At 60.5% G+C, this 26,025-nt stretch overlaps 1 protein-coding gene across 5 annotated transcripts in view; it reads right to left on the bottom strand.

Annotated features, from left to right (window-relative positions):
• WWP2 (WW domain containing E3 ubiquitin protein ligase 2) overlaps window positions 1–26,025 on the bottom strand; it is a 44,054-nt gene that overhangs the window by 5,299 nt on the left and 12,730 nt on the right. For 2 of the 5 annotated variants that reach the window (XM_072873002.1, XM_072873003.1), the window contains exons 6-17: window positions 25,620–25,716; window positions 20,253–20,392; window positions 17,295–17,511; window positions 10,873–10,962; window positions 8,815–8,989; window positions 5,506–5,560; window positions 3,422–3,503; window positions 2,644–2,772; window positions 2,263–2,341; window positions 2,036–2,107; window positions 1,856–1,944; window positions 456–615 (exon numbers count right to left, since the gene is read on the bottom strand). In XM_072873002.1, coding sequence (XP_072729103.1) covers window positions 456–615; window positions 1,856–1,944; window positions 2,036–2,107; window positions 2,263–2,341; window positions 2,644–2,772; window positions 3,422–3,503; window positions 5,506–5,560; window positions 8,815–8,989; window positions 10,873–10,962; window positions 17,295–17,511; window positions 20,253–20,392; window positions 25,620–25,716 — 1,385 coding nt within the window. Of the gene's footprint in view, window positions 1–455; window positions 616–1,855; window positions 1,945–2,035; window positions 2,108–2,262; window positions 2,342–2,643; window positions 2,773–3,421; window positions 3,504–3,820; window positions 3,960–4,295; window positions 4,315–5,505; window positions 5,561–8,814; window positions 8,990–10,872; window positions 10,963–17,294; window positions 17,512–20,252; window positions 20,393–25,619; window positions 25,717–26,025 lie in introns of those variants that run through there. The other 3 variants (XM_072873004.1, XM_072873006.1, XM_072873005.1) reach the window with 3 other exon arrangements.

The following is a 26,025-nucleotide window of genomic DNA, read 5'->3' as shown; positions in this document are numbered from 1 at the left end:
TGGGGAACGCGAGACGCACGGGAGGAGCCGCTCTGGGGCTTGGGCAGCTGGAAAATCTCACACTGCTAGGGCTAAAAATAGTCCCCAGAGCGGCAGACCCGACAGCACCTGGGGTGGCAGCCAAAGACCTGGAGCCATCCCCGCGGCACGGCCCCCGGGAAACCAGGTCCCCTCCGGCCCCACGGCCATTCCCCAGATTTAAAATGCATCGCCCCGCAGCCTTCCCCGCAGCCCCCCCTCGACGGCCCGTCTCCCACGGACTCGCACCTGAGCGAGACGGGGCTTAAGGAGGGCGACAGTGCCGAGCCGAGCACGGCCACGGCGTGCGGAGCTGCCCCTCGCCCCGCTGACCACCCCCCATCCCCTGCAAGGCCCCTGCTCCGCGGGGGGACACAAAGAGTCTTGTCTCCCGTCGCCTCCCCAGCCCCTCTCACCCCGACACCCCGGGCTCTTACCATGGCGATGAAGCGGCCGATGAAGCGGAAGTAGGTGAGGTGGTCAGGGTTGATGGAGGAGGCAGGGTTGATCTGCAGGCAGTAGTTGTTCTTGCCAGCGTACTCGAAGAGGCAGTACATGGGGTTGAGCACCTCGTGGGACAGGAGGAAGAACCACTCCCTGGGGCGAGAGGAAGGGGCGGCGCGGTGACAAGCGGCTCGAGGAGCCGGGGTGCCCGAGGGCTGCACGGGGAGGCTGTGCCCCGGCAGAGGGGCGGCCACGCGCCTCCACGGCACACCCCGCACAAACCGGGTGCCCGTCTCCTCGGGGTGCCGGTGGAAGCGTTGGGCCCTGGTGTGACTTGGCGAGGGTGTCCTCCACCCCAGGGCTGCTGTGCGTGGTTTGTGAAGGGCTTCTGGAGACACCAGCAAGAAACACCCCAGTTTGCCGGAGGCCCTGCTCGGAGCACCGGGGATCCCGGCAGGCACCAGACAGCTCAGTCCCACCCAGGCTGTCGCACACCTACACGCGCGCGCTGTTGCGCACACACCCCCGCAGCCTCCCCGCACAGGCTCCCCCGGGAGCCCCACCCCGAGCTCAAAGCAGCGCAGGACGGGTACCGTCCTGGCTTTGCTCCCCCGGCCGCGCAGGGAGATGGGAGTCCTCGGACGCAGAGGCAGCCCCGGCATCCCGTCCGTGGTTCTACCCTGTGGTAGAACAGCATGACGTAACCTACCATAGGGTAAAACCACTGGCAGGACACAGAGAGAGGCGGAGAGCAGGAGCCCCTGCACCAGAGCCAGGGGCAGCGGCACCATGAAGGAGGAGCGGGCGAGAGCACGGCAGCACGAATGCCGGGGCAGCGGCAGGCGGGGGAAGCGTTAGCCCAGCACCAAGGCAGACGCCCCAAGTGAGCCGGCGGGGGCTGACGGGGACACGGGACCCCCCTCCAGCCGAGACGCAGCCCGTGCTCTGTGGTAACACCATCCGCGGGGCAGGCAGCGGGAGGCTGCAGCAACTGCGTCACACCACGTCTGCCCCGGCACACACCGACTGTCCCGGGAAACACCAGGGCCTGTTGGCCACGAAGGTGGGCTGCGGGGAGAAGAGGCCGCTCGACCCATTGCCCCCGCGCCCCGGGGGCGGTGGGAGAGCCCCAGCTAGGCTCAGAGCCCTGAGCCCCCTCTGCGCCAGGGACAGGCTGGTGCGATGCTTTCAGGGTGTTCCATGATTCCTAAAATTCACACTGTGAACACCCCTGGGCTCCTCCGCCCACGCAGGCGCTGCAGAAAGGCTGGGGACCCCGAGTGCAGCTGCCGGACAGACTCCCCTGCCTGCACTGCCCTTCAGGGATTCACGCCGCAGGCAGGGCACAGCCCCGTTCAGCAGCAGGCGCACGGTCCGGCACGCCGGCGCTCACCTAGCGATGCCGCCATAGTCCAGGCCCTCCTCTCCTCGCATGATGATGTACAAGCGGCGCCGCAGGTCGTACGGCTTCATGTTCATGATCTGGGGAGAAGCAAGGGGAAGCGTCACCGTGGGCTGGTGCGAGGGCTGGCTCCACACCTCCCCGGGCTCTGCAGCCCCAGCACCTCCTCACCTGCTGGAAGGAGTCCTCAAAGAGCGTCTGTCGGGAAACGCTGATCTTCACGTGGCTGGGCAACGCATTCGACTACGAGCAAGCCAGAGACACGAGGCTTTGTGCAGGCTGGCACAGCGGCTCTCCTCGCCCGCGCCTGCCCGCGGGGTCAGGCTGTCCACGCACCCATCCAGCCCTGCGGCTCAGCAGCCCCCAAGCTGCCGGGGCCCTCCAGCCACTCTACTCACGTGGCAGAGGAAGCGGAACTGGTGGTACTTCCAGCGAAAGCTCCGGTCGTACGCCCCCGGGGAGCCACCCTGCTTGCTCCTGCAAAAGCAGCACGGGCCTTGGTTCAGCATCCCCGCCTGCCCTGGCGCAAGCTGCCTGGCCCCAGCAGCCTCATCGCCTGCCAGGCGGGACGGAGATCTCTGGGGCGCAGTTCACCTCTGCCAGAGCCAAGCGTAAGGCCCTAAACCCTCCTCTCAGAGCCTCTGCAACAAAGCTGACTCACTTCCCCCGCTTCGTGTCGTGAGCACGGGAAGGCACGAGCTGCGAGCAGGCAGCTCGAGTCCCCGCTCCCAGCGTGCAGCCCAGCTGCAGGGCGAGGGGCCCGGCCCAAAAGCGCTTACCCAGACTCAAATCCAGGGCGCGGGTCCTTGAAGGTGGTGGTGCGAGTGTTGTGGTCCACGAAGTAGCGCACGCCCTCATTCGTGTACTTCATCTCCCAGCCGGGCGGCAGCGGCGGCTCCTGGATCATCCTGCCGACAAGGAAGGGGTCACCGGGCAGGCACCTCGGGCATCTCTCGCCCTGAACTGCAGCCCTCCGAATGGCTGCCCTTGGGGACCACCTTCAATTTGCAGCTCCGTGCCAGGCAAAAAGGAAGGATTTACGGTATGGGATGAGCAAGCACTCGCCTGCGCACCGAGACAGAAGCGCTGCCCGGGCTGCACGCTTGGCCACAGCCAGGACCAGCCACAGCTACGGCTTTGCTCTCTGTCTGCGGGAGAGGTGGTCTCAGGGGAGACCTGGGCCAGGTCTCTGGAGAGCTGCAACCCAGAGCCCTCAGGAGCCCAAGCAGAGCCCTGCGGGAAGGTGACAGGGTGAGAAGAAAGCACCTCTTTCTGCCCAGTCTTCCCCATCGCCCACTCCTGGGGACTTCCTCATCTCTACCCTCAGCTCCCGCAAGCCGGAGAGCTGTCCCGCAATGCCAAGGGTCGCAGCGCCCAGCCCTCCCGGGCTCCAGCGCTGCCTGCAGCTCTCAGTGCCTTCAGCTCCCCAGTGGTGCAGCTTGCAGGACCCTCTGGGGGCTCGGGCCCCCGGCACGGCCAGCTCAGCACTCGGTAGCCCATCGCACGGACCTTCTGAAACCGCAAGCATCCTCCCTGCTCTCCCCGCAGGCTGCCTACCCCTGCGTGCGAGGGTCTTCCCACTGGGTGGTCCGGGTGTTGTGGTTCACGTAATACACTCGCCCATTGTCCTGTCTCTTCTCTAAGAGAAAAGGGAGAGGAAGCGTTAGCTGGAGCATCCTGGCCAGTGCTGACCCGCAGTCCTGGGAACAGCCCTCCCCTTCTCAGCTCAGGAGAAGTTTGTTGGCTCCCCGTCCCACCTCCCCGCCGGCACTGCCCCAGCTCGTTTGGAAAAGACAGGATTAAAAAAAAAAAAAAAAACCCGCTACATTTCTTCTACGTGCACAGGCCGGCTTCCTCCAGTGCCCCCAAGGCCAGAGTGCAGGGAGGTGCCTCGGCCAAGTCTGGCCCTGCCAAGGCGCTGCCAGGCTGGCACAAGAGGCGTGCTCGGCCACGCACCTCGCTGGGCAGGCGGCACACGCGCCCTCCTCGGCCACGCAGCGCTCCGCAAGCGCAGCATCCCTCCAGGCAGATCTGTGGGTGCTTTCCCAAACGCATCCGAACTCCCTGCGTGGCCCCGCTGCCGGTGCACGGCTCGTGCTCCCAGCGTGCGCTGCACACGCGTGCACACCCCCACCTCCTCCTGTTGCGCGTAAAACAAGCACGCCGCTCACACCGGCACCGCTGCGCGACCCCCCTCCGTGCCCGCAGCCTCACACGTCGTTGCACAGGAGCCTCCCTGCGCGCGCTCCCCCCCTGCCCAGCACCCCCCGTACGCCACACGCTTCCCCTGGCACCCCCTTCCCGACACTACTCGCACACTCGGAACAGAACGGCAAGCGTCTCCCGGCCGCGGCCGGGCACCACGAGCCCTGGCCCAGTGGTGATCCCGCACCCGCTCCCCTCTTCACCCGCCCCGGGCGCCCGCACCCACCCCACGCGCCCCCTCTCGTCCCGCCCGCACGCCTGCCGACGCCGCTCTGCCTCCCGCCAGCCACCCCGCTGCGCACGCCCACGCTGGCTCGCTGCCTCCCCACCAACACGCGTGCCCCACACGCAACACACCTCCTCCCTCCACGTGCCTGCGTCATTCCCCGCACGCACAGCCCTGCTCCATGCCGGCAGGGACGCCCTGCACGCACGCTCCCCTGTCACCTCCCGGCCACCGCAGCCCCCCTCGCTGCGTCTCACTCCCGGACGGCAGGAAGCAGCCCCCAGGCTGTGGCTCCGGCTGACCCCGCGTACAGTGACCGGGACCGCATCCATCCTGGGGACCCCATCCATGCCAGAGACCCCCGCCCCAGGGTGCTCGGCCCCACGCAGAGCTGTGCCTCCCCCCGCTCTGCCCAGCCGACGCTGGGGACAGGGCCCCTCTCCTCCCGGGCCAGGGCTCACCTCGCTGATGCAGGAGGTGGGCCACCCGGCATGGCATCGAGGGCTCCAGCACCGTCCCCATCGAGACCCTGCCCTTGGAGACCCCCTTAGCAGTCGGGGCCTCCTCCTGCCCTCCCTGCCTACCTGGCACAGCACAGCCCATCTGCACCCACAAGCACCCCCGCCTGCCCTCTCGCCATGGAGAGGGGGTCTCTCTGCCCTGGGGATGGCACAGGGACCTTTCAAAACACCCCGGCACACGATGCTTCGGCCACGGGGACAGGACAGCCAGCCCTGCTCCTGCCAGCTCCCAGCTCCGCCGCGGACCGGGGCAGAGCATCCCGGGAGGCACGCAGGGCAACAGGACGGATTCCTGCTCGGCAGAGGAGGGGTCTGGGGACGAGTGAGGAGTTGGATCCCCAGCCTCTCCCCCCGTCCAAAAGAACAACCACAAGCACTTCTGCATTCAGTAGCTGAGAGAGACTGGGAACTCCTCCAGAAAAAGGGGGGAAAAAAGGAAAAAAAGCTGGATTTCAAATCCCAGATCGTGCTAATCACGGGCAGACTCAGCCCCACATGCAGCAGAGCACAGGAACACTGGCTCCCCAGCCACCGCCCCCATTAACGCCAGGGACAGGAGCGAAGGAGCTGCTGACAGCACCGTCCTCCCCGTGGGGTGGGCAGGGTCCCGCTCCGGCGGACGGAGGAGCGTCCCAGGCAGGCTGTCTGGCGAGCGCAGCGGCAGGCAGGTACGGCGGCTCAGTACTTACCCCAGCCAGGAGGAAGGGGACCGAGAGGATCATTGTCAGACGGAGCGCCGGATGACTAGAGACAACAGAGAGGGCAAAAACACAAAATAAAAACCAGGGCAGGGACGCCTGCGAAGAGCAGAGTGCGGAGGTGAGCTGTGCTCCGGGTGTGTGCCCTGCTCCCGCTTGCCTCCCCTTGGCTCGCAGCTCCCAGAGAACTAAAAAAAAAAAAAAAACCCAACCAAAAAAAACAACCTTGCACACTCAAGGGGGGTTAAAAAAAAAAAGGGGGAAAAAAAAAAAAGCACAAACTAAACAGGCTGGGGCAGCCAAGGGGGCGGCGGGGCAGGGGCCGTGCCGCACGGAGGGGAGCGGGACAGCACGGCAGGGTCCAGATGTGCGCGGCTGCTGGGCTCCCGCCGGCCGTCCCCAGCAGATACACCTCCAGCCTCCTCCAAGAACCACACACAAGAGGGGAAAAAATATCGCAGGCCTTTCCAATGAAATCATTCCCACAAGCCCTGTCCACGCCCAGCGCTTCCTGGCGGGCCAGCGGCCCCCTCCTCCCCGGGCCGGGCAATGGGGCGCGGGGATGCTCTCGCACTGAGGCCGCATTCATCCCGCGCAGACGGGCGGCTCCGCACCCCGCCGCCCCCCCAGCAGGTTGGGGGCCACCGCACAAAGCACCTTTCTTCTTCACCAGGGCGGGTGCTGAGCTGGCGGCCGTCACCCAGCCTGAACCGGGGGATGCTCCGGGACAGGGGGAGCAGGCTGGCTTCGCCTGCCTGCTCCCCCTGTCCCGGAGCATCCCCCGGTATGCGTGACCCCCCCCCCATCTCCACCTCCGCTGGATGTCCCTGGGGATGGAGACACAGCCCCGACAGTCGGGGGTTCAGGGGAGAAGCTGGCCTGCGAGTGCTTTTACTGGTTAAATAAGAAACGCGTTGTTACCGAAAAGGCATTTTCATTGCACCTCCTGAAGCCCAGCTGCCGGCGAGGGGCTGACGTCCCAGGCCTGGGCTCAGGAAATGCCACCCGCAGCCAGACCCGTCCCTCCCGCCCAGGAACAGGAGGCAGCCCCAGGCCCAGGCATGGCTGCTATTCAGGGTGCCAGGGCCCCCCACTCTGAGACAGGCACCAGCACTCGGGGCTCCCCATGGCAGCCCAGCACCCCGGGGATGTCCTGGGGCACACCAGGGACGGGGCTGGCACAGTCCGTGCCTCTCCGAGCTTCGTCTCTTGTACCCGACCCCAGATGCCCGGACTGGGGCAGGCTCCGCTCCCTCCCTGCCCAGAGATGCAGCTGAGTCACGTCCAGAGGTATCACCTCGCTGTGACCTAAAAATAAGTAATTAAAACTAACGAGGCAGAGAGACACAAGAGCCCGGGGCAGAGCTCCGGGGAGCCGGCCCTCCTGAAGCTCCTGGGAATGCCCTGGCCCCTCGTGTCGGCAAGACCCCTCGGTGCAAGGGGTGCTGTGTGCGGGGAGCCCTGCGGCACCCAGGTGCCTGCTGGCAGAGTGGTCCCCGGCTGCACCCCGGCCCCTGAGCCGCGGCTTCCCCCACGGGCTGTGCCGAGAGGGCTCTGCATCGCCCAGGGCTGCCGCGCTGCTCATCACCTCCCCACCTTCCTCTCCCGGCGAGGAGGGCAGGCGGATGCTGGAGACGGGAGGGCAAGGCAAAGCAGAAAGCCCCTGCGGGGAAGGAGGCAGAGCAGGAGCCATCGCCGCTGGCAGCAGAGAGCTTGAAACAAAAAGTACAATCGTTTCATCAGGCTAAATTTGGAGCACGAGTCCCTCCCTCTGCACTCCGCAGAGCCTGGCCAGGGCGAGTCGCGCAGCACTGGAGCGGCTCCAAGGCTGGCGCTGGCAGAGCCACGAGCGAGCGACAGGCCTGGAGCCCCGTTCGGCCTCCGGTGGAAGCCCCCTCCCGCACGCCCCTCCGCAGCGGTCCTGCGAACGGCGTGCTGAGGAGCACAGGCGGGCGGAGGGCAGCAGAGCCACGATGGTCCAGCTCCCGCCACGAGGCGTGGAAGGGCTGGCGAGCTGTCCGGGGAGAGAGGGGCAAGGGGAGGAAAGGGGCAGAGCAGCTTCCCGCACCCCCAGGGAGCAGCCCTGGTTGCGTCTCACGCAGAGCAGCACCAAAGGATGGACTCTGCACCCCCCTCCCAGAGAGCATCCGAGCTCCTCGCTGGAGCACAGAGCTTTCACCAGCGCTAGCAGCGCTGCTGGGACACGTCAGCCTCCTGGCTTTCTCCGAGAGGAGCTAAACGTCAACGGGAAGTTGGTCACCCTGCTCTGCCCACCTTCGCTCCACACCTGCCCCGCCAGACCTCCCCGCCTTCTGGCAAGAGCCGTGTTTTACACTGCGGCACAGCCTCTGCGAGGCACGTGGCCGGCTGACGGCAGAGAGCACTGGGACATCGCCGCTCTGGGAGACGGAAACGCTCCAGCCTGGCTCTTCCCCAAGCACCGCTCACCCTGCAGCGCAACAGCCGCCAGCACGGTCCTGGTTATCAGAGGGTGCTCGCCACTGCTGGAAGCCGGGTCCCGGCTCCAGCAGCAAGGGCAAGACCAGGACAAGAGTGGTCTCTGCCCCGGAGCTATTGCTCTGCGGGGCTGTTGAGAGATCATTCCCTGAGCGAGGAAACGCAGCTACTCAGCTCAAACCAGGAACGAGGGGAAGAAGCTGAGAAAGCAGGAGGAAGCTCCCCAAGCCCAGCAGCGCTCGTTCCCTGCGCTCTCTGGTCCCCTGGCCCTTGCAGCCCTCACTATGCCAGCACTCGTACCCTGGGCCTGCAGCTACTGCTGCTGACTCCTGCTGCCACCCAGGACCCATCTCGCTGTCCTCAGTCCAACAGAGACGTGTGGAGGGACGAGCTCAGCCCCGAGAGCCTCCCCTCCTGCTACAGACCAGGCTCCCACAGCTTCCTCAGCATATGCCCAGCTCCAACAGCACGCAGCAAGTCCTGCAAGCCGCGCAGGTAAGCGGCAAGGCTTGGCTGACAGGAGCCATGGGAGAAAGCGTGTGCCTAGCCATGCTGGCACAGAAGGGACACCAGGGACAGGCTGCTGAGGACACCTCCCCCCACACCTCAGGGCCACGCAAGCTGTTTTATAAAAAGAACGTTACTCCCATGGGGTTCTCTGCATGCAGCAGAGGAGCTCGTGGGCTCTCCTGTCCGAGCACCGCCCTGCTGAGCTCGCCAAGCCGACAGACCCCATGCAGCCCAGCGAGCACCTCCCCACGCTCAGGGTCTCCCAGGGCAGCCCAGGTGAGACCAGCGAGAGAGCCGGGCGAGACCTCCACCACCGCAGCCCCCGGCGCTCACCTGGTACAGGAATCTTTGGCTGAACTGCTGCATGGCTCCTTGGAGCTGGTTTCGCTGGGACTGCCACTGCTCATAGTTCCTGACATACTCAGCCGTGGGGCGCTGCCACGTGGTGGTCCGGGTGTTGTGGTCCACGTAGTAATACCTGCCTCGAGGATCCACGCGCTTCTCCCACCTGGAAACACCAGAGGAAGATGTCACTGTCTCTCCTCAGACAGCTCGGCGGGTCCTGCTGGCTGGTGCCTCCAGCTGCCATGGGGCAACTCGATACTAACGCTGGTGCGGAGGCAGCAGAAAGAAGCCCCGGAGACGTCGGGAGGCACAGCAGAAGACACACGCCATAGTCCTACACCGAGGAACTTCCCATTGCCCTCGCCCAAGGGCTGCCGCCGGGGTCTGGATGTGCAGCAACAGCTTGAGAATACCCAGCTGCTCCCCCAGAACGTGTTGAAAGGGTGACCGAGAGGAGCACTGGGTTATGAGCCACTTCCCCAGCTGCCACGCTCCCCTTGTGCTCCCCATGCAGCGGCTCGGCAGAGGATTTGTGGCCAAGTTCTGCCTCTCGGAAAGGCAGGTGAGAAAAACGGCTCATAGTCCTCTGAGGGAGAAATAGCCGAGAGCTGCTGGGGCTCAAGGTCCAGCTATGAAGACTGATTTTTTGTTTCACTCTGAAATGTTTCACTCTGAAACTTTCGATTCACTACCGGTAACTTCAGACACTTGCTCTCTGTCTCCTCTCACAAGACTAAGATACCCTTTAACACAAGGGCTCCATTCCCAGCTCCAGCATAACCACTAGTTTCACAGCTGAAGGGGCTCTTTTGGACAAAGATCCACCAGAAGGAAATACAACAGACTAGCAAGACTTGAAGCACCTCCCTGCAAGGGCACACGAAGCCTAGATGGATGCCTAGACACTAGCAGAGTTCGCACCAGGATGCCGTAAGCATTCCTCCAAGACAGCTGACCTCCGACAGACGCAAGGCACTGGGCTGGAGACCTGCGCAGGAGGGAAGGAGCACACCCGGGGTACTCCAAACCTACCTTTCCAGTTAACAGCCTCCCTCTGTTAACTGGACGTTATTCAAGATTTCAGACAGATTTCAAGCTGTTGTAGGATCAGAAAGCGGCTGCAGAGATCACAGCTTAACGGAAGGTAGCGTGTGCCCACAGGAACCTGGAGGCTCCCGTGGAGGAAAACAGGACCAGTTTGTATTTCACTTTCACACATTACGCTGGTGGTTAAAGCACGCTTCAGTCATTCCAGCCTTGAGCAAACTCAGTCTAGAGAACAACAGTTGGGCTGTACCGACTTCTCTGCTTTCAGGAGCACAAAGAGGTGAGAATTCAACAAGCTTCTGGAAAGCGCGTGGCCCCCAGGGCTGTGTACAGCCTTTATGACCTGAAGACTGTTTACTCCTGCAAATGAAAGCATGGCCCTCCTGGACGTGAGTTTTGAGGAGTGCTTCCTGCAGGTCTCATGGAGCTGAGCAGCATCATCTTCTCAAGCACAAGCAGACCCCAACGTGGCTGAGAACGTCAGAGGGCCCTCAGAGAGAGTCCAGGGTCCACCTCCAGGTCTGGGGCACGCTGACTGTGCCTGTTTCTTCTCACCACGAGCTCAGTCCTCATCTAGAAGCACCTGTTTTTCCAGGTGACGTGAGGCCCACCCCCCTCCCTTCTCCTGGTCCTTGGGGGGACTTTGCTGGCACCCCGTCCCAAAGGCCACCCCTCTGCTCTGCCCACAAGTGGCTGTGCTGCTGCTCGAGCGTTCAGTGATTTCCACGGACTGTTTAAAAAATAATCCTCTAACAGAGGTCAAAACGCAACAGATTGGAAAGCTTTTTCCTTTTTACAAATGCTGGAAAGACCTTTCTGAGGATACAGGGTGTGCTTTCAGGCCAGCGAACACTTGGTCATCTCACCCCATTTGTTTTTAGGAATGAAAAGACCTTCCTGCTACCAGTCCACTTCTCCCCTTTTGTGCAGACTCCTGTGCACCTGGTACAACAAGGTAGTTCAGTATGCGAGACGCCAGCTGCCCCCAGAGCCCCTTACCCTGGAGGAAGAGGTCTCTCCCACGTGGTGGTCTTGTTGTTATGGTCTACATAGTAGACTCTACCATTAGGCAGCTCTCGCTGTTCCCACCTGCAAGGAAAAAAAATAAATAATGAGACAGTTGATACTTGCTCGCACAGAGACCGAACCCTGGCTGAGGTGGAGCTACCAAAACAAACTGCCCCCTGCGCTGCCAGCCAGAGCGGCGTGCCTCCCGCTGCAGGGCTCCCCGGGCGCCTGCCGCACCGCACGCCGCTCCAGGGCCAGCTGGGAGAGCAGCACCCCTCCGGAGAGGACGCGGAGGAAACCCGAGGCAGACGAGACGGCGCCTGTCCTCTCCTCAAACACGGAGGTGAAGCGAAGGGGTTCAGCTGGAACAAGCAACGTGGACCCAACAGCCTCAGCCCCTGCACCTGGAGGGCAGCGAGAGCCGAAGCCTTGCTACACGTAGGACCAAGAGACTTCGCAGGCACCTTCGTCTACTTTAAATCATGCCCGAACAGCCTCCCTAGGAAAACTGTCTGCATGTGTGCCCATGGACTCGGGCTGTAGCTGTGCAGCCAAGCCTCCCCCACAGATCAGTGAGCTGTGAATAATTAATAATGACCTTATTACCCAGAATGTCCAGAGAGCTGCATCTGGTGGATTAGCAAGCCTACGTCCTCGCACTGCTTGCCTACAGTGTGCTAACCACCTTTATTTAAAAGAAAGGCTGACAGCAGGTCTACATGGCAGTTGCTTGGCTTGCTAGATCAAGACGATCAGAGACGTGCCGAAGCAGTCTGCTTTCTGAAAACAGGCATAATTTGGAGCATAAATTCCTAATTTCCTCCAGAAAGCAGGAGGGTCGGCATAAGATTTCACACAGGGTCAGTTTTATGTCCTGTGAGTTTTTGATGTAGTTTTTGTTTGGCTTCTCTTAATATGTCTTTAAAGGGGAGCCTTTGAGTTTGGGCTGGGGCTGAATTTTCTCCTTGGCAGCCCTCCTGCTCACTGCTGACAGATACTGCTTAAAAACATCGCGTGGCCACAAGGCACTCGGTTCGGAGGTGGTCCCTAAGGGGAGCCGGTGCGATAGGGAGGCCTGGCTTTACACGGCTACACTGAAAACCATTCTCTGCCTTAATTCATTCATGAAAGTTTATGCCCTGGCAAAGGGAAAAGCTCCGAGGAGCACCGTGCTTTCCTGTCAGCTTTTGTTCTGCAACAGAGAGCGGCGAGCCGGCAGCTGCTGACAGATAAAGTGTTCTCCTGCCACACTTCTGCTCCCACAGGTCTCCCTCCCGATTCAATCTTCAGTCTTAATTAATCATCACAAAAAGCCCTGGGAAATTAATATACCAGCTTCTGTTGTGACAGCAAGGGAACAAATCTGGGCTTGCAGAAAGCAAGAAGCCCTTAAGGAGGAGACGCACTGGGTGCCAATGCCCCATCGCCCGGGCTCACGCCGTCCCTGCTCGTCCTCAAGCCTCCCCAGGGGACAATGAAGCCACCAAACGGTGAGCTCATCCGCAACCACAGATCTGCTGCGACCACAGGTCGCGTGCATCACAGCCTCGAGTCCGCTCTCGAAAGAGGCGGGAAGGCAGAAACGGGGAGAGCTTCAGCCGCGTTTCCAAGCCCCGGCAGCGTGCCGTCAACTGGGGACCCCAGCGGTCCAGCAGCCATGCGGGCAGCCTGAAAAACCTCTGCCCTGGGCGAAAGGCAATCTTGCACTCTGAGATAAGAGTCAGTTACCTGAAAGCAGGAGGGGAACGTGAATGCCAGGCTCAGGATTTAGCCAAGAGATTGTCTAACCCAAATCCAAGCTGTTGGCTTCGCTCCTACGGGCTTCTCAAAAGCACTGTCAGCTTAATGCATACGCAGAGACCAGGTAAGATCTGCAGATAAAAGCTACCAGTCAGCAGCACGGCATCTTTCTCATCCCTAGGACAGACCCAGGGACACCAGTGGTTATCACTACCCGGTGCCGTCTGCGATCAGGAAGTCTTTGTCTCTCCGCCCGGCAGTCAGCCCTTTTCCTGGGCTACCCCTGGGCAGCGTTGGGCGTTGTCAGAGGGGAAACGCCTGGAGTTTCCTGTTCACTAGCGATGAACTCGGTGCTTCATGAGCACCAGGACAGCTAAAAGATTGAAATCTCTGAAGAGAAAATCAGCATAGCTGGGATTTCTTGAAGACACAAGCATGTCCACCCCATGAGATGGATGGCAGAAGGTCCCTGGGCATCTTCAGGGAGAAGGCAGGGCTGTGGAAGTGCCGCTGGCTAGAGAGCTGCCCACTGCAGGCAGAGCTTTGGGAAGCCCCGTCCTAGGCTCGCACTGCAGGCGCTTCAGATCTCCACCAGCAACCAGATACGGACCCGGCACACGGCTCAGGTGGAGGAACGCTATTCGCAAACAAAACTGCAAGGCACAACTCCACTCATGAGACTTTGCAGGAGGCGGCATCCTGCAAAAACCCTTTAAGCATCGTCTTTCCGAGGTCAGTTGTACGTCACAGCCTCCTTTGGGCGGATCCAGAGACCGCAGCACCACTCGCTTACAGCGAGGACAACCCAAGCCAGCTGTCCCACCCGTTCTGTCCACGCTGACACGTGGTGCTTCAGGGATGAACGGGACCTCAGCCTTGTGCACACAGAACCAGTGGTGCCAGCAGTCGTTACTGGAGAGGACTGGTCCTCCAGACGCATTAACAGGTTCTCTGATCGATATGCCTCTGAGGACTTGCAAGTCCTTTATGACAAGAGGCTCTCAAGCCCCCAGGTACCATTTCTGTGGCTGTAGAGACCAGAAACCCCACGATGAGGACTCCTCGAGGGCAGAGGTTTTCTGGATCCCTCAGATACCCCTCTGGGTGCCCTCGTGACTGCAAAGAGCCATGCAGGAGTGGGGAGAGCTGCTGGTGGCAGCTGATTTACGTCCACTGTCCCCGACTCACACCCTGTTCAAACAGGTGACAAGTTCACATGCTCCTCAGGTCAGCAGCTCCCTGGTGATCTGAAATGTAAATTTGCTGAGGGCTGCCTCGCCCTCCGAACAGCAAACCACCGCCACTGAATAGCAAGCTGTGACGAACTGTTATTGTTCCTGACACGCAGCAATGGCCTCAGAAACAGGGGCGCTGGGGGCAACCCAGCCTTGCTCAGACTACCCTGCCCAGCTCTTCACAGGCTTCAGTCTTTTCAAGCTTCCCTGCATCCCGTCTGCCACCCTGCAAGGGACAGCTCAGGGAGACGCACGACAACGGGCTCTTCCTCTGGGGACCCGACGTCCCGCTGGCGTTCCTCCCCCGTGCCCGCTGCCACATTGCCACCAGCAAGGAAGACCAGCGGTTTAGCAAGCGCTAGACGGTGGGAGCTCTCACCCACGTGCACCACCGCTGCAAGCATGAAGCGCGCGACGTGTCAGCCCCCGCTAGCTCCCCTCCAACTGCCCGCGAGGCTTGCAACGGCAGTGGATACAGGGAGCCACGGACGGTGTGAAGTGGCAGTGCTGAGGCAACCCTGCAGTCCAAACAAAACGCCCTCCTTATGTAAGAAACCACAGCCCCGTGCCTTCTGCCAGGCAACATAATGTACCTCTTTGTACGGGCGAGACAGCGCTGTGTATACACGCCGCGCTAACGACCGTCTGTCCCCCACGCAGGATCATCACTGATAGGAACCAGATGCAGGAGCCAGCAGCTCTTGTGCCCTCCCCCCTTTCGCTATCCGTCCGCTTGGGAACCCCTACGTGAGAACCAGGACCCCGCGCCGAAGGCCTTGAGAGCTGTGACCGGCCGCTCCTGTGCCACACACGCTCCTCGGCTTTGCAAGGAAACATGCTCTGCCCAAGCCAGGAGGATGTGAAGGAGGTTCTAGGCACTGTCAGGGCTGGAATTATTCAGAACACCTTCCAGCACCCTCCAGCCCCTAGAACAGACTCCCGGTTGTGTGAGAGATGCCTTTGTGCCCGCCACATCTGGTGCAGATGTTCAGAGACAGCAATCTGAGCAGAATAAATAGCTCTGAATCCCCACATGAACCCAGCCGCTCTCGACTCCATCTGCACGCAGCCCGGCGCGAGCAGGGAGGCCGGGGCTCAGCGCACCCACCAGCATGCAGCTAGGAAAAGCTGCCGCCCCTCCAGACGCTGAAGGGAAGCCGAGCGCAAGCGCTCTCCACGCTCCCACAGATGAAAGGAGACTCTTGGAGAACGAGGCAGGGCTCCTGCGGAAAGCAGGAGGGACAAGACAGCTTTCCAGCTCTTCAGTGCCAGAGCGACCGGCAGCTCCACAGGGGACGTCGCTCCTGCAAGCGGCAAAGCAAGAGCGATCACTCAGGGGCTCTGCAGCGCGCTCTGCACGGCCATCCCTGCAGAAGCCAGGCCAGCGAGGGGCTATCCTGCACCGCTTTCTGCGGAGCACGCTGCCACCAGAGCTGAAGTGGCCTGGTTTCGTCTGCATCCCTTCTGCCTGAGACATCGCTGCCTCCACCAGCCCAGCCAGCTGCATCCCCATCTCCCAAGCTGGGCCCCAAACCACTAGTCAAACCAATACCCTAGCGTGGTGAGCCAGCCAAAAATCAGCTGCCCTAGATCAGGTCTCAAGAGATCCCCAGGAGCTCATTTATACCACCCCAGGGCCACAGTGTTTTGTGCAATCCCCGTTTAGCAAATCCCTGCTTGTGCAAATCCCTGTTAGCCCAGAACCTGGTCTAGCCGCTCTCAGGGCAGGGCTTGCACCACAGAGACCTCAACGGACTCAATTCTCCGCTCTCCTTCACCTGGGAAGACCTTGATACTTGGTCTTCACCTGACCGAGCAGGTCAGCTCCTACCCAAGCCAGCCCAGCACGAGCGTGTAACTCGCACAGCACACGCAAGAGGGGTGCTGCCCTCTTTCTCCCCTACCGATCCTACGGTCAGGACAGGGAGGGACAGATACACAACGTGCTCATCAAAGGTGTCTCCAGAGATCCAAATTCCACAAGCTCAGCTTGGAGGACAGCTCGCTACACCTTCACTGCTCTTCTCCAGACATCTCCCAAAGTGCAGCAGTTTTATCCTCCTCCCCGCTCTGACGTGCATGATTTTCTGTTGCGTGAGCACTGCAGGGAGACAGGCGCAGGGAGGACACGGGCCACCCTTCCACCCGGCTGGACCAGGTAAACGCAAGTCTGGCATGTCTTAGAAAGCAGGGCTTGCAACCTCCCGAGCCTCCGGAAACCCTCATCGTGAGATACCTGCAGGCTCCTCTCCGCCCCAGGAAAGGAACAGCAACCTGTTTCCACCTGGGGCTGTGCAGAGGTGGAGAAAAGGAGACCTTCAGTCTACCTGGTAGGAGCAGAAAGGGGCATAAGCTCTGGCTGGAATAAAGACCTTTTTCAGAGCACTGGACTTTTCCAGCTGCCTGGAAACAGGAAGCGCCCAAGCCGGAGAACAGAAACCCTCACACACCCCGCATAAAGGCACACTGAGCCGTTAACCCTAATTACCTGTGACTGACACACGAGCGAGGCCCTGACCTTCCAGGCATCGCCTCAGCCAAAGGAAAATAAACAGCTCCCTTCATACGAAACACAAGCCATTTTCACACCCCCCCCCCCCGCCACTTGGCGTTTTCAGTCCAGAATTAAAGGTGTCTGAAATACAAGGGGAGAATGACCCAGCTGCAGCGGGAAGGGGGGCTGAGCCCAAAGCCTGCCCGCCGCCCCGCCAAGAGCCAGCGAGCCCACTGGCACGGATCCGCCGGCCCCAGCTCTCCTCCCAGCCCCTTCCCCACGTCCCACAGAGGAGGAGGATGCAGAGCATTCACGCCAGGGAGACGAACGGCGCAGCTACGTGAGGGTCCTGCCCGCCTCCGCCCAGCAGCGGCCAACGCCGCCTCGGTGTCTCTGGAGTGCACGTTCGTGCCCTCCTGCTCAGAGGGAGCTCCCTGGAAATCCACGCTCACCGTCTCACGCGTTTTCCTCTGACTGATCCCTTCAGCGGCCCCAGGAGAGCAGAGGACTCTGCTGCTCCCCTGGGCATGGACACCGAGAGGCTGCTTGCTGCAGAGATGCGATTCGCTGTTTATTACCCCAGAGCAGACACAGATCAGACCCCAGCCCAGAGGAGGAGAGAGGAGTCCACAGCACAGTCACAGGCCAGACGGCTCAGCCTAGGCAGGACAGGCTGTGCCAGGGCAGCGGGGGCACAGGGATCTCTGACAGGCACTCCCAGGCCCCCTTTGCTCTGCTGAGCACCAACATTTCCACCGACTCCTGGTGCAGCACAGCCTCTTCCCTCAAACATCCTCTTCTTCCAGCACACAGCAGTGCCCCAGTTTGTCATGTCCCCTCAGCCGTCCTTCTAGGGCCGTGCCTCCCTCCCCGAGGGCCACAGGCACTCCATTGTGCTGGCTCTGTCAGGGGAAGGAAAGTCTCAAGCAGGAGGCAGAGCTTACCCGGGGGGCAGAGCATCCAGGGCTAGCACCGCTGCCCGGGCCGGCGGGGCACTGGAGCCGGAGGCCGCCTCCTCTGCCTCTCCAGAGCCGGTCAGGGCAGGAAGGGCAGGAGCGACGGAGCTGTCAGCCGCACTCGACGCCGCCACGGTCGGTACGGTCGTTCCCGCTGCCGGCCTTTCCTCTTCGATGTCCGCAGCACCTGCTGCATCTCCGTTCACTGGAAAGGCAGAGGGCAGAGACGTTAGCACCCACAAAGGGTAACGGCTGTGGATCTGCCACAGCCACGCAGCCCTGGAAGGAGAGCACGTGGTGGGTGGCAGCCGCTACCACCCAAGCACGGGACTCACGGTGCTCCCAGCCTGCAGCAAAGGCAGCACCTCCTTCACCCAGCAGTCAGATCTCTCTGTGAAGCACTGCCGCTGCCCTTTGTCCCGAGACAAAAGCAGAGGGTACTTTGCATTTGCGCTCAGTATCTCTTCTGCTGCTTGCAAACATGCTGCGTGCTTGACTGGAACTCAGGTAACGAGGAGGAGCTCGGAAGCGGCTGGTGCAGCGTTCCCCCAGGCAGAGGGAAGCCCAGGCTCAGCAAGTCAGCTGCGGCACTGGTAAGAGCTAAATGTTGCTGGATTCCACTGAACTTTTGGAAAAGGGAAGGGGAAGGGACAGAGCAAAGGAAAATTACAAAGAAAACTGATGAGGAGGAAAATGCAGACCAAAAAAAATGAAAGGGAATTTGTTTGACGGATATTTATTAGATAGCCAAAAAACCCTGAGACTTGGCAGTCCAGCAGAGGATAACTTTCGCTACAAGACATCCTGGCTTCAGTGGCAAAGCAAAAGCATTAAAAACAAACCAGCAACAAATAACAAAGAAGCAAGGGATGCAGACAGAGCTCCACAAGTTAGAGCTGAGAAACGTAGAAAACCGTAGGGAAGTATCTGTGTCTACAAGCCCAAGTATTTAGAAGATTGTAGGAAAAAACCTCACAACAGTATAAACCCCCACAGACGAGAGACTGAAGAACTACAGACACTCTGTAGAAGAGGCAGACGGCTGGGAACACTTTTTGCTTTGCGGCTGGAGTGAAGCAGGACAGCATCCTCCAGCAGCGGAAGAATCTCAGTACACAGCATCAGCAACTAAAGGAGCCCCTCAGGCAGCATCTACGGGCGATGAAGATTTCCAGGTCAGCAGGCTCACAGCAACTTCCACCAGAGTCCTGCAAGACTCGGGTGAGGAGGTCTCTGACTGCTACTCATTTCTAGCAAGCCTCAGAAAGGGCAATTTTAGAAGCTTCAAACACGTTGTGCCAATCTTCAAAGGGAACCTGCAGAATGACCCAGGTAACTACGCTGCGATCGGTTTGATCTCAGTCCTGGACAAAGCAGGGGAAAAGCTGATCCAAAGTTCACCTGGTAAGGAAGGGCTCCAGGGGGAACACAGCTAGGGCTAAGCAACGTGGCTGTGGAGAAAACATGCCACGAAATAATCTCCTTTTATTGTCGGATGAAATTACAGCTGTGAGGGACAAATGTAATGGGGGCGTTCTTGCAACAGTCTGCTCAAAAAACATGATAATGCCACGGAGATGTACTAAACTGAGGAGGAAGAGGATGGTTTCTAGAGGCATCCCACAGAGCACAAGACAGGGTGTCCAGCCCTAATCCCAGCAACCCAAAACACTCATCTCCCCATCCCGAAGTGTTAAATCATCGCCGACAGGACTTGCGGGAGACATGGAGGTTGGTGAGTGGTAAACAGCGACAAGGACAGCACAGTCATAAAGCCACTGGGGAGGCTGGGGCTGGGCCAATAAAACATGTTTTAAATAAACCAAAGCCAAGGAGTCAAGTTGTACTCGCAGGAACAAAAACCCTGTCCACAGCCCAAGGGAGTGTCCCCTGCACAGCGAGGGCGCTGGGAAGGGCTGGGTGGGCACAGGGGACACCGCACAGCCTTCGCTCCCAGTACAGCGCTGCACCAAGCAGGGCAGAGACGAGCCGCAGTCCCGGGGAGGGGGGCACAGCCCAGGAGCGACAGCTGAAAGGCAGCATTTCGCGTCAGCCTTCCACTCCCCCATCTCCCTCCCAAAATGGGTTTTGGCAAAACTGAAATTGCATTGCTCCAGGTTTTTCCAATGAAATGGAAAAAGAAAAAAAAAACCTTCCTTTTGGGTTGAACGAAACATTTCCTTCTACCCAGAACAAAGCACTCTGCTTCTCCTTCCAGGTCTCCGATAAAAGCAAAAGAAGGGACGGCACTGCCTGCAAAAGCAGCGCAGGGGAGCGGGAGATGCCGCACTGCTTGGCCAGCTACGTGGAGCCAGAGAAGGAAAACAGATAAACCGCTTGTAGCTTTGTAGTCAGGCACTCAGCAGGTCCAGTCCCCACTCTACAAGGTATTTATGGCTTGGTGGACAAACCCAAGAAAAGACAAGAGAAATCCTTCCAGAAATACCCTCTGGCGTAAGAAGCAGCCCCCTTTTGAGAGGTGGGTTTGTGCCTTCTCTGATGCTCGACAAGACAGCTGCTCCTCCCCACTGCGGTGGGCAAAGAGCTCAGGACATTTTTGCTGAAGACTGATGGGGAAATTCAGCTGAACGCTCCCAACCCTGAAAAAAGTCCACTCAGCTGTGATAACTGTCCTCCTTGCTGTGGCATCAGTGACGTCGCTGTCCCAGTGTCCTTTTAAAAACCTGGAGCTGGATGCAGTATTTTTTGTTAGGGAGACTCCAGAGAGGAGCCACAGAAATTACTCACAACAGGCAGAACAGATCCTACCAGTGCACCCTGCGGAGCTGCCCAGCTTATCAAAAGTAAAATCAATAAAAATCAATCAATTCACAGGGAGGAAATTCCCAGGCACTACAAGATGCATTATCTTAGCAGAAATTCATTTGCTCCCCCAAAACGCAGCCCCGAGCTCTGCCCCCCCACCTCCCACGAGCACTGGTTCACCTGTGCCGTTGGCTGTGCCGTTGGCCATGCTGGCGTGCTGCGTGCTCTTGGCCTGCTGCCGGTGCCGACTCCTGGCGCTGGCACTTTGCTCTCCGCTCCCCGTGTTTTGCCTGGCCACTCCAGCCGCATGCCGGTGCGTCCTGCAAGGGAAAGAAACACGGGAGGTGAGACACACCGCTGGCCTCACAAAGAAAACCCCGCTCCTGCCTTTTTGCCTCCGTCTCGTGCTAGTTCTCCCCCAGCACAGCCACTGGTCTCCCCTGAGAACGGCCAGCATGCAGCCACGTGCCTCTGCTCCTCCAGCAGAGCCCTGAACTTCACGCTGCTTACTCGGACCTGCCAGCCTGCCCACAGGCCCTGGCACCCGCCTGCCGGTGGCGGAGTCCCATGGAGAAGTAACCTGGCTGCCAAAGCCCTTGCTTTTGTTTGCAGGTGCTCACCCCGGCCCGCCCCACCTGCTGAGGAACGGCCCCAAGCACTCACGGCCAGAAGCCTGCTTGCAGCACCGAGCCGTCACGGCCCCTGGCAGTTTGCTCCTTCCATCCCTGCAGTAAAGCTCCCAGGAGAGATCCCGCACCAGTGCCAGCTCCTGCACCGCGGTGCCACGTCAGGCACCGGTGGGAACCCTCACCGTGCCTCCCGCCTGGCTACAAGCTTTGCGCAAAAGCGGGCGAGGAAGGTGCGAGCGTTCGCCGTTGCTGGGACGGCTGGGACAGCCGTGGCCTCTGGCTATGGAGGGAACAAGCAGCCGGGAAAGACAGGAGCTTAAATCATGGCACGGGTTGCGACTGGCTCGGATGCGGCTGCTCCATCTCTCGGGGGGTCTTCTCTTTGTGCCACACTAGAGATCTCTTGCCACCGCATCCCCTTCAGCAAGCTCTCCCCCTCCGACCACCCTGAGCCCCGAGGCAGCCCAAAGGCATTCAAGAATTGAGGGTTTTCAGGCCGATTAAGAAGCCTAGTCGGTACTGCAAGCGGGGAGGGGGACAGGGCAGGGCGGGAGGGGCGGGATGCTGCCTTCCCGCATCCGGGGGCCAGGGGAGCAGCCGCAGAGCCCGGCCACCTCCACCCAGGTCCCTGGCCCGGGGCAGTGACCGCAGAGGGTGAGGACCGCAGGGATTAGGAAGTCTGTTTGCCCCAGCCAAGTTCTGCCCTTAAAAGGGCAAAACCCGCAAATTGTCCCCACGTCTCCGGGTTGGAGCTGGGAGGGGACAGCAGCTTGGCAGCGACAGGGCACAGCATCAGTCATGCCACCCTCACCAGCTCCAGCAAGCCCTCGGGGTTCCTCCCACTCGCTCCAAAGCCACTCTCCTTGGGGAGCAGCTCTCGACAGAGGGCAGAGGAAGGGCTGGGATCGGGAGGAGACATGGGAAAGCAGGAGATGGTTGTTGAAAATAGATCAGATAAGAGCCATGGGCAGAGCAGCCCACGAGCAGGAGCTGCCGAGGCCGCTTCAACCAGCCACGGACCTTCAGCCTCGCACAGGGGCTCCTCGAGGCACTCCTCAGACAGTGAGCTCACCCCAGAAACCCCAGCTACCCCGGACACCGCTACGTGCTGGGGCTTTGCTGTGGCCACCAGCACCTGGGGACTCGGAGCAGCTGCAGGCGCAGAACGGGCTCCTCTTCCCCCGTCGGGAGGCGAGGGTTGCCCCTCGCTGCCCGTCCACGGGGCTCAGCAAGGCCAACTGGCACCACGCGCTTCCTGGAAGCTGACCAGGACCCACCTCCCCACATTCACCCCATGGGGAGGCCGGGAGGCAGCGCGGCCCCCGGAGCCCCAGCCGGAGGGGAATGGGCAGGTGGCACCGGCAGCAGGAGCCGGTCCTGCCGGGAGCGGCCCCCAAGGCACGGGACGGATCTGGTCCCTGCCCTTCTCAGCACAGATGAGCTAAGCGCTGCCTGGAGAGTTTTTAGAAACCAAAACAGGATGTTTCCAGGCTGCCAGCCGGCCGCACAGGGTTACCAGGCCTGAATTAGCCGGCCCGCCGCCCAGCCCAGCCCTCCTACGAGTGCTCCCATCTGGGCATTGTCTTTTAATAGACGCGTGGAAACAAACCCAGCGAGGCCACGTGAGAGCGGCGGGGCTGGGAACGCGCTCTTAAAATAGGAGCGGGGAGAAAACAAGTCGCAGAGGATGGGAACAGCCTCTCGCGGCCACGCCAGTGGGACGGAGCGGGGCACGCGGAGGGCAGCCCACCTCCCAGGCGGCAAGACCCCCGCCGTCCCCGACCATCACGGTCCTCGGGTGGCTGCCCCATCGCCCCTCCTGGGCCAGAGGCAGGGGGAGCAGATGCCAAAGAGGAAAGTGGCGTCAGCCAGGGTGACATCAACCTTTCAGCTCCCTGCTTCTGCCAAGGCAGAGCCCCCGCACGGCAGAGACTGACATGGGCCCCGGGCACGAAACCCAGGAACGGCCTCCTCCTCCCGCTGCGGTGGCCAGAAGGTCCTGGCATGAGACGCCAGCAGAGGTGGCAGCACCAGCCTCAGTCGCACTCGGCACACCGGATCACGAACTGCGGCCGAAGAGGAGGGAGGGCAGAGCACGCAGCCGGGAGCCAGCACCGGCTGCAGCGCGTTGGGGCACGACCACTGGGAAACACAACTGGGAGAGCCCCGGCGCCACGTGGGCAGCGGGGCCTCAGCTCCCGAAACACGGAGCTGAGAAACTCCGCCTGCAAAGGGGGGGTAGGCAGCCACGTCCCCCAGCACCCAGCCCTCGTGCCTGCAGTGCCGGGAGCAGAGATGGCACCCATGTACCAGCACCCTGGAGCTGGGGCAGGAGGAACAGCCCCTCGCCCCACAGCAGCGGGACGTGCAGCCGAAGAGGCGCCCGGCTCCAAAACCCCAAACCCAATTTATTCCTGTTACCCACCCCCTTCCAGCTGACCCAAGACCCATCTCACGGCTTGTTCTCTAAGGCCCTGAGCAACCCCCCGGCCCCTCTGCGGCAGCAGGCAGCACACCGACCATGAAGCACTGCCTGCCTCTCCCCTGCCTGTGCCAGGGCTGCAACCGGCGATCGCAGCCCCCCTGGCCTTTTGCTGCTGCTGTGTCGCACCAGAAGCCACATGCCTGCGGACATCCCACAGCCGCACGCGGGGCTTTGCAGAGCAAGGGGTCTCACGAAGGGAAATACTTCATCTGAGTGACCTGAAGGTGCGTCTCCCGCCTGCCCTCGGGGATGCTCGTGCCCGTCACGAGCTGAACGGTGACTTTTGGACATCACACAAGCAGAGAAAGCAAAGCATGCTGCACTGAAGAAGTCAGTTGAGTTTGCAAAGCTCGTGACAGATGACAGCAGTTTCTCACGGCCGTACCTAGATCACAATACCTGAACGTGGCTCACGAGCCAGAGCCTCCCCACAGGGCAAGCAGCAAACCAGGCTACTTTATTCCCTGCTGTCAGAAGAGGCCCCTTTGGCCACCACAAGACAAACGGGGATTGTGGCAACCCTCTCGGCACCCACGGCACCAGCTCGCAGCCGGGGACCTCTGGGCTCTGTTTTCTCTCCACACAGAGGGCTGTGGAATTTCACACCCTGTCACCAAGATTAGCAGCAAATCCCAGGATGACATTTGTTCAGGAGAAGAAAGAGAAGCCCTGACCAAGCAGTTTCCCTTGAGGGGACAGTGTAGAAATAGCTGAGGAGCAAAGAATGACCCTTTTCTTTCTGTCCTGCCTGCGAGCGAGTTTGCTAGCATCCATCACCAAGCCCATGAAAATAAACACGGCTCTGCGTATAAACAGAGCAAACATCAAACAGCATTCCCATGTGCAAAGGACCCGTACTCTGCTCCGGAGAAGGCAGCTGCCTCCATGCTGGGTACGTACAGCAACGCTCTGTCCCATGTAGCAGCAAGTACTACATCAAACTGTGGAGTTACATCCAGAACAGCCCTAAATTCAGGTGAGCCTAGGATGAATTGAAAACTAGCTACTAAGTTTCCCGTACCAGAGCAGCCACGGGATTTTTAATGATTGCAAGCGCTCTCTGAAGGTCCCCTGCAGAAGTACCGGCCAGACCTCACCACACTTCTCTCACACGCTCACAGGTCGAGACTACACCAAAAGCAGAAACTACTTACAGACAATCAGCAAGCAGTCAGGAATCAGAAGTCAGCAGTCAAACCTAGTCACCAGGCCAAGCCTCCCAAACTAGAACTTTCTTTGCAGGCTTTCTAGCACCTCCTGATAGCTGCGAAGTGGCTGCAAAGTCCAGCTCCCATCAGGACACTGAGCACTCTCTCACCCGGGAGAAGGCTTTAACACCTGGACAGCAGGAACCAAGAGGAGCGGCCACAACAAAAGGGCACAAACTGTGTTCAGCAACCGGCTCCCAATTTCTCATCCCGCTCCCTCCTCGGGTGGGAGACAAACACCCAATATGGAAGGCCAGGGTCACTTTTTAGAGCCAAGAACATTTCTCCCCTTCACTCATCCACCTGGCAGATGAAGAAGGAGCAGAAGAGCTCGAGGTGCGGGGCTTGTTGCCGAGGGTGCTCCTAAGCCCGGGGGCACACAGAACCTCTTATCAGGCAGGCTGCAGCCGCCCTCTCTGCCGGCACACTTCTAACCAGAACATCTGTATAGGCTGCTGGGCCACTGCCATGCTCTGGAAATATAAATAGGTGTTAAATTCAACTCCATGTTGACAGTGTGACACGTCTCTCAATAACCACAGCTCCAAAAGGAGCAGCGCTGAGCCACTCCAGCCCAGCGAGAAGGCCAGGAAGGGCACCGAGCCAGGCGCAGGATGGCCTGGTGCCCAAGCATCTCATTTCCTTTGGAAGCAGCTGTTATTTCCCTGCAGCTCTGCTTCTCCTGCTCTCCCTGGACCTTCGGAAGAGTCCCCCTGTGACCATCGCCCGGAGGGGAGTTGTGCTTCCCAGCCTGGCCCAGTGCCTGGCCCGGGCTGTGCTCGAGGCACGAGCGGGGGTCCCCGTCATCCCCATTTGAAGGGACGCCTGCAGACCAGCTCTTTGCTGGTTTGCCTGGTCACAGCCCGCCCCACACCTCCCTGGTAGACCATTCCCTCAGCTGCCAGGAGAGCAACCGGTGGAAGCTGTCTGGGTCATCACAGACCTGATATTCCTTGAGAAACAAATACTTTAAGAGATGCTCAGGTCAGACGTGCCCCGGCTGTAGGGCCACCCCTCAGCATCTCCCAGCTCCTCCGTCCTCCAGGAGGTCGGCCAGCCCACCCCTGCTCCACGCCTCCTACGGGCTGCTTTGCTGGGGGCTCGCTGGGAGAACTGGAGTGGGGTCCGCTGCACAAGGACGATCCAGACACTTCCTAGCCGCCTCACGGCCGCAGCAACCACCCGGTAACAGACTGCCAGGCGCCTGCCAGCACAGGACCCTTACCTCGGTCTGCTTCCAAAGCAGTTTGTACTGGGAGGCTGGTGTCTGCCCTCTGTGGCTGCAGCCATGCTGCTGGGGTCCCGTCCAGGCACCTGGGACCCTGAATGGGTGAAGAAAAAGTGGGTGAAGAAAATGACTGAGGCACCCACTAGTTCTAGCCTCTTCCCCTCCCTCCCTCCTTCCAGAAAGGAGACCCAAAAGCACAACAGCTCCACGCGTTACAGGACAGACCCACCAGCACACAAGGACCCTCTGCCCTTATGCTGGGGTGCTCTCCTCTCCCGCTGCCGTGCATCGGCATAGCCTGTCCCCACAGCACCCCGCGGCTTGGAGCGCAGCGCTAGGGAAGGTTAACGCAGGACTTTGCAGAACTGGCAGCACCAGGAGAGCGGCCGCGTTTAAGACTCCC

The sequence above is a fragment of the Ciconia boyciana genome, chromosome 9 (assembly GCF_034638445.1).
Source record: "Ciconia boyciana chromosome 9, ASM3463844v1, whole genome shotgun sequence".
In the NCBI taxonomy this organism is placed as follows: Eukaryota; Metazoa; Chordata; class Aves; order Ciconiiformes; family Ciconiidae; genus Ciconia; species Ciconia boyciana.
This window is presented reverse-complemented; position numbering and strand designations above follow the sequence as displayed.